Source organism: Elephas maximus, chromosome 6 (genome assembly GCF_024166365.1).
Source record: "Elephas maximus indicus isolate mEleMax1 chromosome 6, mEleMax1 primary haplotype, whole genome shotgun sequence".
Lineage (NCBI taxonomy): Eukaryota > Metazoa > Chordata > Mammalia > Proboscidea > Elephantidae > Elephas > Elephas maximus.
Window position 1 is genome coordinate 40,546,255 of NC_064824.1, and position 14,648 is coordinate 40,560,902.

General features: G+C 41.4%; 1 protein-coding gene across 12 annotated transcripts in view; it reads right to left on the reverse strand.

Moving 5' to 3' along the window:
* GTDC1 (glycosyltransferase like domain containing 1) overlaps nucleotides 1–14,316 on the reverse strand; it is a 513,355-nt gene extending 499,039 nt beyond the window's left edge. For 2 of the 12 annotated variants that reach the window (XM_049887146.1, XM_049887139.1), the window contains exon 1: nucleotides 14,293–14,316. Coding sequence is in view for 4 of the 12 variants with exons in the window: in XM_049887133.1 (XP_049743090.1) it covers nucleotides 1,186–1,224 (39 nt within the window). In the remaining 8 variants the exon portion in view is untranslated. Of the gene's footprint in view, nucleotides 1–1,185; nucleotides 13,832–14,009; nucleotides 14,096–14,292 lie in introns of those variants that run through there. The other 10 variants (XM_049887140.1, XM_049887134.1, XM_049887130.1 and 7 more) reach the window with 8 other exon arrangements.
* Between the last annotated feature and the right edge of the window lie 332 nt (nucleotides 14,317–14,648).

Consider the following 14,648-nt stretch of genomic DNA (forward strand, 5'->3'; position numbering starts at 1 on the left):
ACAGCTTAAAAACCATGAAATGAAATCAATTCCACATAAAGTTATCGCATGATTCTGATCTCTCATCTGACTTGGAAATTAGACGTGTGTGACTTCCACTATCCAGCAACCCACAGACCTTTTCCCTGGCAGGATGGCTATGCTAGCTGCACTGCACTCTGACCAAAAACATGCAGTAGTGGCAGTGGCACGCTGACAAATTGAAAAGTATACGCCCTGAATAAATATTTCAAGGTAAGTCATGAGTCTTCTGTTTGTAGATGAGTTGCATGAGCTATGTAACATGTAATCTGTTCTATATCCTGGGCTGCTAGAGTTTTTGTTGAATGCTAAGATGAAAAAACTGCTTAAGATTCACTGAAGAAAAAAAAAGGAAGGGGGATTCAACTTTGAAAGAATCCACACAACACTATTTTCAAATCCTCTATTACTGGTGTAAATACAGATATATACCCAAAGGCGGGACTCTAACCAGATAAAATATTGATTTGGTTCAGAGAATACTTTTATGTTCCAGTTTTGTGGTAATTCAACAGTTCTAGAAAACATATAGGTTTATTTCCAATTCATAGTTGCTTGCTAAATCATTCTTCAGTAAATTCAGTTAATAGATCTGAACATATTAATTTATGAATTCAACTGTTCTGTGTACATTAATACTGTGCAATGATTTTCTACTTACTATCGAGTTCACGATCCTACTCTAGAAAATTCTGGGTATGGGAGTTTTTTGCTCTAGGCCCATTTTAAATACTCTAGTGGAGCACTCAATTTCAAGAATCACTAAAACAAAGACTTCCATGTGAAAATCATAGTCCTTAAATTAACTTTTTTAGTACACAGATTTTTTCTTTATTGTATGTCCTTTAGAGTAAGAGAAGCCAATACTAAAAGGTGACAACTAAGCTTCGTAAAAAGAGGATCTTTCAAGTTTGATTACCAATGCAATTACCATATACGATCATGGAATAAAAATACATTAAACATTCCCCAAGTTCAAATTCATTTCAACCCACCACCACCAAAAAAAAAGTTGTTTTGATTTAATCGTGAAGTCCTTGGAATCACAGTAGGGCTTGATGCCATATTGGTGTCACACTCTGCCAGTCATCCAAAGAATATGCCAGCCTTCTTTTTCAACTTCTTTGTCTACTAGTGCATCACTGGACCCAGCAGGCAGCTCACCCAGACAATTTCAGTAACGGATTTTGGCTCTCTGTGCATAATAGACGAAAATCCTTATGAAGTATCCAGTCTGTCTTACAGCTGAGATTTGAACCTGCTGCAGATGTCACATCTAAATTCTTGAATGGATTTTTATCATCAGTGTCACCTATAAAACAAGACAGTGTCACCAACAGCATCGTCCTAGAGAATATCTATTTCAGTACTGCTAAGCTTTCTGCATCATAACTGAAAGTCATTTGACTAAAACAGGGGTCAGCAAACTAGCATCATAACTGATAGTCATTTGACTAAAACAGGGGTCAGCAAACTAGAGCCACTGCCTGTTCTTATGCAGCCCACGGTCTTAAGAATGATTTTTTACTTTTTAAGCGCTTGACAAAAAAATTTTTAAGAATATTTTGTGACATATGAAAATGATATGGAATTCAAATTTGTGTCCATAAATAAAGTTTTATTGGAACAAAGCCACACTCAAGCATTTATGTGTGCGTTGTCTATGACTGTTTCGGAAACCCTGGTGGCATAGTGGTTAAGTGCTACGGCTGCTAAACAAAAGGTCAGCAGTTCCAAACTGCCAGGCACTCCTTGGAAACTCTATGGGGCAGTTCTACTCTGCCCTATAGGGTTGCTATGAGTCGGAATCGACTGGACGGCAGCGGGTTTGGTTTTGGTTTTATGGCTGTTTCACACTACAACCGCAGACTTCAATACGTACTACCGAGACCACTTGACCCATAAAGCCTAAAATATTTACTATCTGGTCCTTTACAGAAAATCCCCTAGACTATTTTTTTTTTGGTGGGTAGACAACATGACACCTAGTATCTGCAGGATGAAGAACCTGAGTGGGAAGACTGTAATGATCCATTTGTTCCCCTGCCTCACTTCCATCCATCCATTCATTCATTTAACAAGTATTTGCTGGGCCAGGCTAGTCACTCTAGGCCACCCATAGTCACTTTGTTTTCCCTCTTGCCCCACCTTTGGCTTAGTCCAAGGGGTCTGTACTGCCCTTGGGTAGGAAGAGGACAAAGCTCAGCCTCATGTCAAATTCCACTTCACTTACACTGGCCTCTACTGGTTCCCCAAGTTCTCCTGGTTCTGGATTTCTGCTTTAGATTAGCCATTCTCCATAATGAAATTCCTGTATTGGTTACCAGTACCAAAATCTAGATTTCCTGACAGAGGCCCCAGGGCAGTAGGCTAAATCGCAGCATTCTATGGCTGTCCCTGCTCCAAGAGTCACCCTGTATTTTGAATGTTTTGAGTCCCTTGCATAACCCAACACTCTCCTGATCATAACTACACCTGGAGTTCATCATTTGCCTTTTACATTCAAACCTCTAGCATATGAATCTGAGTTCAACCTTCCCAATAGTCCTGTCATTCTGATGTTGGAATTTAGTTCTTACAATAGCCAAACTTAAGAGCACAGCAAAATACAACTTCTTATAGATGGATTTCCCAACTTAGGACACAACTATTGGTATCTTTTATTTTTCAGTAATTGTCCCCAAAAAAGAATATATCACCCCCAAGCAACATCCAGAACATTCCCTCCCCTTTTTCCCTCCACCACTGCTACTTAGCCCAACGTTTGTACACCTGTTTCATCTATACTACCCTCCACCTACTCCTAAGGTACCCAAGATACCTGTTTCTTGAACTTTGCTTCAGAATATATTGGGCTCAGGGCTCTCTTGCTCCTATTAAAGGGGAAGGTAAGGGGGAAAGGGGGACTCACTGCCACTGTTAGAATGCAATGGAGAAAGAAGCTTCTTTGGCTGGACTTCAAGAAGTCAGAACGTAATTTCCCACCCAATTTCCCACAGAAAGATTTTAATAGGCCACAATGAGGTTATAATGCCCACACTACTAATGGCACTACAGAACTCATCTGCAATACACATTATATTGTCACAAACAACAATTCACAAACACATCCAGAACATAACCTATTCATAAGTTGTGGACTGATTATACTGGAAAACTGCTGTGGAAAGTCAGGCAGGCCATTACAGCAGACAGATAATCCTGGTATAAGGACTTCAGAGAAAACAGCAGTTCAGTTTCAACAAGTGAGTTTCACTACAACCATGAGGTAGTTTGCCATGGTTTACAGCTCCAAAAACTGCATTCAGAGCTCACAGCCGAAAGAGTGGTATCAAGCATGGGTAAGCTTACTGGAATATCCAATTAGCCATACCTCAATTTTGGGTAGCAACCATGTAGGTAGCATCAATCTTAAATAAAAACTAATATCTTCTTTAAAAACACATACAAGAGCCCTCTGCCCATTTGGAGAATGACATGAAAGTCCACTGACACACCCTTCCAATCAGGAAAAGGACTAGAGGCATGTAATACATATGCCAAACCGAAAAAAAAACAAACCAAACCCAGTGCCGTCAAGTCAGTACTGACTCATAGCGACCCCACAGAACAGGGTAGAACTCCCCCAGAGTTTCCAAGGAGCACCTGGCGGATCTGAACTGCCGAACCTTTGGTTAGCGGCCGTAGCACTTAACCACTACGCCACCAGGGTTTCCATATGCCAAAGGAATACTGATAATATTAGAACTTTAAAACTTGACCCATTTGATGAATCTAACCTCTTTTTCTTAAAGCATTTTTTAAATACTTTTTAAGAGAAAAATTTTAAGCATTTACTAATTCATTTAGTATGTTTAATTATATAAGCTAATATATTTAGTAAGATAACATATTTTTATGAAGGAAAGTTACTTTTCAAAACAAGCAAAACTTAGAAAAATGATACTGATCTACAATGTTTACAAATTTCTTCCATGTCTAGCTCAAGAGCAGAGCTAGTCTCATTATCTGCTTCTACATTCAATCTACTTTAGTATGTTGTTTTGACTGAACTGTATGAAAATAAATAGTACCTCACAGAAATACGCAGTGAGAAAAAAAAGAGAAATATGTTACTACCAATAGCCTTTTCACAAAGTTAAGTATTCTTCTTTGATACCACACCAAAACTTCACAAGGAGAATTTATGGAACCTAAAACCCTATCAAGTTTTTGCAGTTACTCGCTCTTTGAAAGGATCTTTTCACGCATAATTTTCTAACATTGGTCACTTTGAAAATACCGTTCATTGAATTAGATAGCTATTCTAAACTTCATTGTTGGCTACAAATACTGTCAATTGTTTTCCTTGAAGGGACAGGCTCAATTTGCTCATTTTCAAGAAAATGTCTGCCAAATAGCTAATCTGAATAAACATACTTTGTCTGGTAGTCACTTCTTCAAGTAAAATGATGTTCAAGAAAAATGTGGCTAGTTCAGCTCGCAACTTGGACAATCACATAAAGATTTTTCCCAAGACAACGAATATACTCTAGATATGTAGCAGAACTGTGTATTTCCCATTTCATTACACAGAATATCAAAACAAAGCGTACTCAAATGTTGGTATTTCATAAAATTAATAATTTTTACTGCTTCATCAAGGACATTCTCAAATAAACTGGCATTTTGTTTTTTACTGCAAATACATGACAGTGAAGAATACAATGATTACTAATACAGTTCACTGTTACTGGCATATAATACCTACTAAGATGCCCACAATTTTACCCACCACTGCTTTTACACTAGCAGGGCAAATGTCAAAGTAGCAAAAAAGGCAAATGGTATTACTATTAAAATAGTTTTAACTTTACAGACCTCCTGGACAGGCTCAGGAAATCCCAAACAATTTGAGAACTGTTGTCTTAAGAAAACACTGGAAGCTACGAATAAGTTTACATCCCAAAATTCTGAGTAAATATCCCCCAATATATTAAACATCTGCATGAATTCTTTAACTCAGAATGTACCTAATTTGTTCTGAAAATTAATTAATAATAACATAAGTAACGATAACAATTTCTAATGAGCACTTACACATATTATCTCACTAAACCTTCGTAATAACTCTGTTAAACACAACCAAACCCACTGTCATGAAGTCATTTCTGACTTACAGTGACCCTACAGGACAAAGCAGAACCACTCCATAGGGTTTCCAAGGCTGTAAATCTTTACTGAAGTGGACTGCTACATCTTTCTCTCGCAGAGTGGCCAGTGGATTCGAAACACTGACCTTCTGGTTAGCAGCCATGCACTTTAACCACTGCACTACCAAGGTCCTTAATAACTCTATTAAAAAGCTGTTATTCTACTTATGCTACAGATGTGGAAACCTGAGGTGGAAAGAGGTTGAACTCACCCAAGGTTACAAACAATATTTACTGGTTGCAAGTACTGCATACCTTACCTGTTGGGTTTTCATAACCACCTTTAAATAATCCTTTTTTTTTTTTTCCTGAGGTGTCCCTGGGTAGCATAAATGGTTAAGCATGCAGTACTAACAAAACGGTGGGCAGTTCAAACCCACCCAAAGGTATCTAAGAAGAAAAGCCTGGAAATCTGCTTCTGAATGGTCACGGCCATGAAAAACGCTAAGGACCACAATTCTACTCTGCAACATGTGAGTACACCATGAGTCGGAATTGGCTCAATGGCAACTGGTTTGTTGGTTTTTTATTTTATTACTTTTTATACGTTTATTTGGAGCCTTGGTGGCATAGCAGTTAGCAGCTTTTGCTGCTAACCAAAAGGTCAGCAGTTCAAATCCACCAGCCGTCCCTTGGGAACACTATGGGGCAGTTCTACTCTGTCCTATAGGGTCACTATGAGTCTGAACTGACTCGACCGCAATGGGTTATACTTTTATTGGAGTCCCAAACCCAAAAAAAAACCTTGTCACCGTAGAGTCAATTCCGACTCATAGCAACCCTATAGGACTGAGCAGAGCTACCCCAGAGAGCTTCCAAGGAGCATCTGGTGGATGTGAACAGGGTGGTGCACATGGTTAACGCACTTGGCTGCTAAATAACAGTTTGGAGGTTCGAGTCCACCCAGAGGAACCTCAGAAGAAAGACCTGCCAATCTACTTCTGGAAAATCAGCCAATGAAAATCCACAGCTCTTCTCTTGACACTGAAGATGTTGTCAGGAGTTGGAATCGACTCAACAGTATCTGGTTACATCTTAATTACCCATTTTACAGATTAAAATACTGCTCAAAAAAGTAAAGTACCCTGCCCTAGGTTGCCCAGTTGCCAAGTGCTGGGTCATCTGCATACAAAGCTAAGTCTATCTGACTCCAGAGAGTACACTGCCCTTTTCACACATCAGTGTACATCATTTGTATATAAACAGACTGATGGTTACAAGAGTCTTACCTCTGTTGTCAAAAGGAACAAAACTTCCTTCTTTTTAAAATAGTGTATGGTCTAGGTAGACAGAGCATTAATACACATTATTAAATGCTGCGTATGACGATAAATCAATGTGCCTAAGATTACCTTAACAAAAAACACTCCCAGGTCATATTATCATAGAGATGATAGTATCTCTCAAATTTCCTTCGAGATACAGAAACTGAAACTCAGGGTAAGTTACTAACTTCCCCCAAAGGCATGCTGTTCATAAATTGTCGCTGCTGCTGTTAGCTGCCTTCGAGTTAGGTTCACTGGTAGAATTCTTGCCTTCCATGAGGGAGACCCAGGTTCAATTCCCATCTAATGCACCTCATGTGCAGCCACCACCCATATGTCAGTGGAGGTTTGCATGTTGCTATGATGCTGAATAGGTTTCAGCAGAGCTTTCCAAACTGAGAAGGACTAGAAAGGCCCTGCAATCTACTTCCAAAGATCTGTCAGTGAAAACCCTATGGGTCACAACAGTCCAATCTGCTTTGTTCATAGATGGCAGAGCCAAAAATCGGTTCAGAGTGACCATGAAGCCCAACCTCTTTCAATCACTCTGTGTGCACATATTTACAAAGGCAGTAAATGTCCTAGAACTGCTCAAAAGGTCTGGGTACCAAGTTTGTTGGTAGAAACCAATCAAGATATGAATCATCTTGTATCTTAAAGGCCAAGAGATGAAAAAGAAACTGGTGAAAGCTGAAAATAGCTATGTCCTCAGGGGTTTAAGCAAGGCATCTATATACCATACATATACCATTTGCATCAGGTTGATTCTGACTCATGGCGACCCCAGTGTGTCAGAGTATAACTGTGCTTCACAAGCATCTATAGAAATGTTAAAGAAAGAAATAAAACTCACTTATAAAGGTGTCAGACAGCACACATCTCTCTGTCTCTGTGACGGAGACAAGCTTGTCTCCTTTAACAACAAAAAAAGAGCCTAGAGGAAAATGTCATCACAGCTACACAGGCTATCTACAGATTACACAATAGCTTTCACATGCCAAGAGCCCAGGAATGCTGCAAACCCTAGCAGAAGGCAGGAGAAATAATTTTCCTAAAACTTTCCTAAACTCCAATGAATCAGTAAAATTTCTATTTCAAGTTAGGACCTATAAAGGTAAGAGGTCACACCCCGTGTTTCTATTTTAAGGGCCTACCATAGCAGCAATTGTGGGGATGGCGCGGGACTGGGCGACGTTTAGTTCTGTTGTACGTGGGGCTGCTATGATCAGAACCTACTCAACAGCACCTAACAACGACAACCAAACAGTGCAAAATGACCGTTTAATATTAAGCCTTAAGGGGGACAGATCAATTCACCCTTCTAATTTGTTGTAACTCAACTTTGAGGAAGTATAAACATCTCGAGATTGGACAGAGGAGTACGGCTTTAATTTCAAACAAATCATATTCTCAAGGAATTCCCACGTACATGTTCAACAGGAAGGTGACAAATGGAAGGCTGTGGTGTATCACCTAAAAGGGCAGGCAACACATGAGCAGTTATACTTGCCACAAGATACCACACTCTGGATTCCTTCTGTGGCAAAGGCAAAAAAAAAAAACTATAAGCAACTTTACCTCCTCCTGTTAATAGCTTCTAGCATGACCAAAAAGAGTCACAATCTAGTAATGTAAAAGCAGCTCACAGATATATATGGCGGGGAGGGGGGCGGTCAAGATTGAGGTCATGTCCCTTGACGTGCATCATTTACACTAAGGATTCCCCCACTTATCTGGATTAATTTCATGTACCTCATTTCATTCAGATAATTGAAGTTTTCCCTTTAGGATTGGAAAGTGTTTACCTCACCATAATTAGTAAACTGTCTACTTAAAAATACCACTACAAAAATTACCACCACCCCCCTTCCCTCAACATTCACATATACTCCACGACCATCAAAAGTATGAGATTTTGGCCTTTACAGGAAATTTAGTTCAAAGTCCTCTTTAAAAAATTAGCACAAGAAATTCTCCAAGAAAAGTTATGGTCATTACCTTTTTAATACAGTGTTTGCGCTGCTTGTTAAAGACTTGGTAATTTGGGCATTCAATACATGACTACTGTTCTGAAACCAAATTAAAGGTTTAGACTGCTAAAGAGTTTGATGACTTGCCTCAATACAGTAACTGGGATTGTATGGACAACAAAATCAAAGAAGTCTCTCTTTTTTATGAGCAGGCATTTAAGGGCCTTTTAATGAGAATTTACTTTTTAGTATATAATTACTAATGAACAAAAATACAGCCATTAAACACACTTCTTTACAGTACCATAAAACTTCCATATGTAAGAAATATATATGTATTAATTAAACTCAGGAAAAAATTGAAATGTGCAGTCTTATAAAACAACGTGGTGAAAATTATGTACCTTTTCTTCTTAAGTAACTTTCCTACCAGACTGATGAACCTAGTTTTTCTATATATGCTTATAATTTAAAATAGACTCTCTAGCACTAACGATGGCAATGACATGTCTAAACTTCATGTATGAATTGTAAATTTCTATATGAACACTCATTTCCCACAATGATAACTGAACTTACAGTTGGGATGAACTTATATCTAATCGATCTCTACCTATGCCCTGCTATGCACCAGGCACTGTTCTGAGTGTGGAGGACACCAGCAGAAACATGATAAATTTGGTCCCAACCCTCAGGGTACACAAAGCCTAGGAGGAAAGACAAATAATTAACATATACACTACAGGAAAGTACAAGAAGCACTTGGTCAAGGTAGAGAAGACAAGGTTAGAAAATCAAACACTTAAAAATACTTGGCTATCATGGAAATTAGATAAAAACCACCAATTAGGTGGCTCAGCTAAAAAGAAGGCAGAGAACACAACAGCAGGAAAGAGACCTATAATTCATGACTGGAAAATTCCAGGGTGTCCAAGAATCACTGCTGCAAATGAAAAGTTGACCACCAAAATTATATTCAAAATTATTATTATTATTCAAATTATAACAAAGCACCCAGCTTTCAGCTAGGCTGTCCTCAGTATCCAAAGGGTCAATCTGGTAGTGCAAGCCCAAGAGACTGTATCACAATAAGTTGGTTCCGTGAGTTCTGACCAGGTTGCAGTAGGATCCCAACTGTACACCTATGAACAAGGACAGGTTTAAGCCCTCTAAGGCGAGGAGAAATGGCGGGCTGGCCTGGCTGTCAGGGTACTTAAGCAGGCTCTAGACAAGCTTCCATTTCCACAATGGGCCTGGGATACAAAAAGGAGCCACACAAGAAACACCCTGACTCTGTGGACTATTTAATACTTGAGAGGGCTACTAAAAAGAAAGGTTGTGGAACTGCTTCTTTATTTTTTTAAATAAACACTCAAAACAAATTATTTAAATGACTTATGTACAATGTCACCAAATATGGGGGAAAAGGACTACACGTTCCTATAAATTTTTACTAAATGTCTCATTTTATGTCTTAATTTCATCTATACCTATATTGAAATATTCTAGATATTTCACACACATTACATTAAGATGTTTATGCCACGTATTTCAAAACTTCTGATGGGAAGAGTGTTTCTTAAAAGTGAAAATCTCACAGGCAAACTGAGTACATGCCAAGGGTACGGTGAGACCCCACATCTCTGTGACCAATAAATGCTCAGGGTAACAGAAAAATGCCAAAAGGAGATGGAGGTCTAAGTGTATTTTTAGTCTTAAACATCAATCCAAGAACTGAGTGGAAGGGACTGAGCCAACAAGAAGTCTTTGATCTGGCAGTGGGTAGGCCAAGCAGTCTGGGACTGACATTAGAACCAGCAATGATAGATGTGAAATAATTTGCTCCCTATAAATCAAACATCATCTTAGTCTACCATATAGTTCATTGTTTTCAGTAATGGCGTCAGTGGAAAAAAAATGAATCTAGTCCAAAAATGCATTCCCTATGAAGGCTATTAAGAGCTTGTCTGCTAAACAAAAGGTCAAAGTTTGAATCCACCAGCCACTCCTGGGAAACCCTATGGGGCAGTCCTACTCTGTCCTACAGGGTCACTACGAGTCAGAACTGACTCAGTGGTAATGTGTTTGGTATGAAGGGTATTGTCAAGATGACTCTAAGTGTTTAAACAGAAATCACTCTATGGAATTGGCACTGTACTTGCTAGGTCCAAACATTACTTGCCAAGACCATTCAAAAGACAGAATGGTGGTACTTTCCGAAAGAAATGCTTGAAAATTTTCCTCAGCTAATCTTTTTTTAAATAAACAAAACACACTATTTTAATCTATTAAAGAAAGAGGAGGTAAGAATAAGCTTAAGAGAAAAAGAAGACACACTGGCTTTTCTTTAAGTAACACCAACATGAACCATAGCATATCAAATACAGCCTTAAACGGTTTAAAATATCATTTCAGGACAGCCTGCCAAAGCAGTCTGAACTCCAAAAGTAATGTTCCTTAGAAAGATCTATATCCTAAAAAATACATCCTTATAAAGTGAAATCAAGCCTTTAAAATGTGGCCTACAGTGATTAGAGGGTCATTCAATTCATGGATGTCAAACTTTGTTCCAGTGGAAAATTTGTATTACTCTAGTTTAACTGAGGTGGTCTATCAATAAATTTAAATAAGGGTGTCCTTTCCCAATTTCACAATGATTAACATATGTTAAATAATAAAATTCTTAATGTTAAGTTTTTCACCCAAAAAACTTATATATTTGAAGCCTGCTACCTCTTTTCAATACTGAAATCCAGCGTAACAAAGCATCTGATTCAATAGAAAAGAAAGGAGTTATTTCAAATTTACTATATCACAATTCATGACATCTAGGCAGTCAGCTATCTTCATAAATTCAATTAAGCCCAACAAATCCACAAGTATTAACAGAATACCCACTACATTTGACAATGGGTATAAAACACAACCAAACCTGTTACCATTGAGTTGGTTCTCATAGTGACCCTATCGGACAGAGCAGAACTGCCCCCATAGGGTTCCAGGCCTATAACCTTTGTTGTAGCAGACTGCGACAACCTTCTCCTGAGGAGCAGCTGGTAAGTTTAAGCCACCAGTCTTTCAGGTACCAGCCCAGTGCTTAACCACTGCGTCACCAGGGCGCCTTCTACAATGAGTATATAAAAATGAGTAAGACGTGGTCAGTCCATCTTTCATGAAGCCCCCACCAAGGAAACTCAACACAAGCCAACAAGTACAGTGAAACCTGTGTGTGCCAGAATTTGATGGGTCTACCTTGTTCTTCCAAGTCTCCCAAGTTCTCTGCCCTTGACAGGGTGCAGTTACCACTTCTCTATTGCTCTCTATTTAGTGGAAAATACTTGAGTTTTCCTCCTCTGATGCATTTCCGCCTTACAAAGGTTCCAGCTTTCGAGGGTTTTACAAACTGCCTACACAGAGAGATGCAAATAATTCACTCTACCCCAGCCAGGACTTCTGAGCACCCAGAACTTCAGGACTTCTGCATGTGAGGCCTACTAAGACAAGAGCTGGAATTAGATTACTGTATTTGTACAGGACCACTCTTCCTAATTAATATCAAGGTTATATTCGCCATAAACTCTAAGATTCGTGAAATACCAATCTCCTGGGATTGGCATAGACTAACTGAATCAAGAAGGCAAATAAAAATTTTTGAAGTGAAAAATAATTACTAAATTCAAAGTGACGATGGAAAATAATTTTTCAATAGAATGTAAACACCTTCTGACTATAAATTATCTGTATGTTTTTAATCTACTGACTCCAAAACACAAGCTAAGGCTCAATGTAGGGGAAGAAAATTAGTAACTACATGGCTTTTTTTAAGATGCCATAATCACAATTTCTGGTATAAGAATATCTATTGGGAAGTTCTGAATTAACTGTCTAGTTAATTTAAGTCAACAAGATCTATTTAGCTCCTGGTAAATCTCTTCAAGAAACTGATTCCTAATGTCTCTCTGTAAAATAATGGGGTTGGATTACACTGCTAAAGTAATTTACAAATAGATAATTCTGTACTTCTGTGGTTCTTCTATGTGCATTAAGAATAAACCTCAACATGGTTTGGAAACCGAAGAAGCCATCTTAACTTCTCATATTGGTAATGCTATAAAACTCACTGTCTCCTACCTATCTCATATATATCATGGTTCAGATCTTACCTACTCCCTGTTTTCAACTTTCTCAAAGAAAGTTTCATGATTCAAACGGCACTCCCCCAACTCTCAATGCTAAAACGACTTCATTAAATACAGTACATAACACTAAGGAAAATTATAATAAAAGGAAATGGGAGCTGAGGAGAATCTATTCTACCTCAGACCAGGAATACACTAATTTAAATCCAATATTGCACTTAGTATGTGGGTTCCTACATAAAACTCCTGTCAAGGTTAAAGCTTGAGGTTAAACAGGTTAATAGAATCCAATAAAATACTAAACTTCTTTTCAGCAGCTCCTTTACCTGACCACTACATTCAGCTTTAAAACCAAATTCAGGGATATCCCCAAATAACTAAGGTGAGCCAGGGCACACGGGGGCTGCATACTGAAATCCACCTTGTGTGGAAAATCACCATCAACTTACGTTTTCCATCTCAGAGTGTGATACAGGTGGAGGAAAAAGTGTGAAGCCTTCTCTTTGAACCTCCCATCACACTACCACAAGGCACTAATTTAAGAATTATCTCAAAGATAATCTAATGCAGTACACATCTAAGACTCCAAAAGTTGTATCTGAGAGTGAAAAAAAAAAATAGGTTAAATAAATGTATTATTGCAACTCCGCTGTTGGGTACGTTGCTGGATTTACAAAACTGAAATTCTGAAAACACTTCTGGCCAAACAGATAAGGACTGCCTGGTTCCGGATCAAAATAAGTATATGCTGAATCTTCATACGAATGCTTCTGGAGGGGACACATTGAGATCTTCTGCCCCTGCGGACAGTGGGGCTGGGGGGTCGGTAAGGGCGACTATGGGGCCAGGCACAAAGGTTTCCTCCAGGAAGGCCCCGGGGAGCGCGTCGCGAGGGACCATCGGCCTGACAGCCTCCTGATCGGCGAGGAGGTCCCTCCGCTTACTGTCGCCAACCCGGCGGACCCAGCCTCCTTTCGACCCGCGCCGAGGGCGACGCGCCCCACCGCCCATGCGCCCCTCGCCTGCCGCGCGGACTCCACGGCGGCGAGGAGCCGGCAGGCGCGGCCGCGGAAAGCGGGCAGACACGTACGACAGGTTAAAACCGAGAAAATGAAATTAGCAAGTGGCCAGCTTGCAGGAGGGATGAAACGCAGAGACCTCTGAGCCCCGCTCCAAGCGCGGGGCAGGGGGCATCTTCGGGAGCGCAGCGCGTGCGCCCGAAAAACGCGCCGCCCGCGCGGCCCTCAGCTCCGCCCTCCCCCCACCCCCCGGCTCCCCTCGCCGCCGCCGCCGCCGCCACCGCCCCTCTGGGAACTCCGCGCCGCGCGGCCCCGCGGGGCGGGCGCCGAGGAGGGAAGGGGAGGGGCGCCGCTCCCCGCCTCCCCGCCGGCCCGCGCGGGTCCCAGCCCGGAGCCTACTCACCTCCTCCTCCTCCTCCTCCTTCTTCTTGTCTCTCCTTCCTGGCCACCGGCGCGGCCCAGCCGGCGACGCGCTGACGCCGCGCCCCTCCCCCCCGGCCGCCGCCGCCACCGCCCCTCCCGGCCCGCTGCTGCCTCGACCCCGGGGCGCGTCGGCGCAGGCCCCGCCCCCGGCCCGCCCGCGCGCTTGAGGCCCCGCCCCCTGCGCAGCTCGGACGCTAAGGCGCCCCTTCCCTGACTCAGCGGCCACCCGCGCTCGCGCGAGCCGCGCCTACCCGGCGGCTTACCCGGCGGCCGGCCCCTCTCCTCGCCACCTGCCCGCTACACGCTGAGTGCGCGCCGCTTCCTTCCTCCCCACGCGCTCTTTCCCCTTTGTCATCAACACTTCAGTCCGCTTTTTCCATAGCCCCAGTCCTGTTCTAAGCTCGCGTTGCCACCTTCTCTTTCCTTTTGGACTGTCTTCTCAGCCCACTGGGTCATTCTTGGCTTCCTCCTTCACTCTGCCTCCGGCCCCTACTCTCCCCTTCTCGTGCCTCTGCCTGGCCTGCTGGAGCTTCTGGGTCCCGGTGCGTCCCTGGCTCCTTCCCTGCCATCTCTATCTGGTCTGCAGCTCGGACGTCCTTGGTGCCTGCTTTGCCAGTGC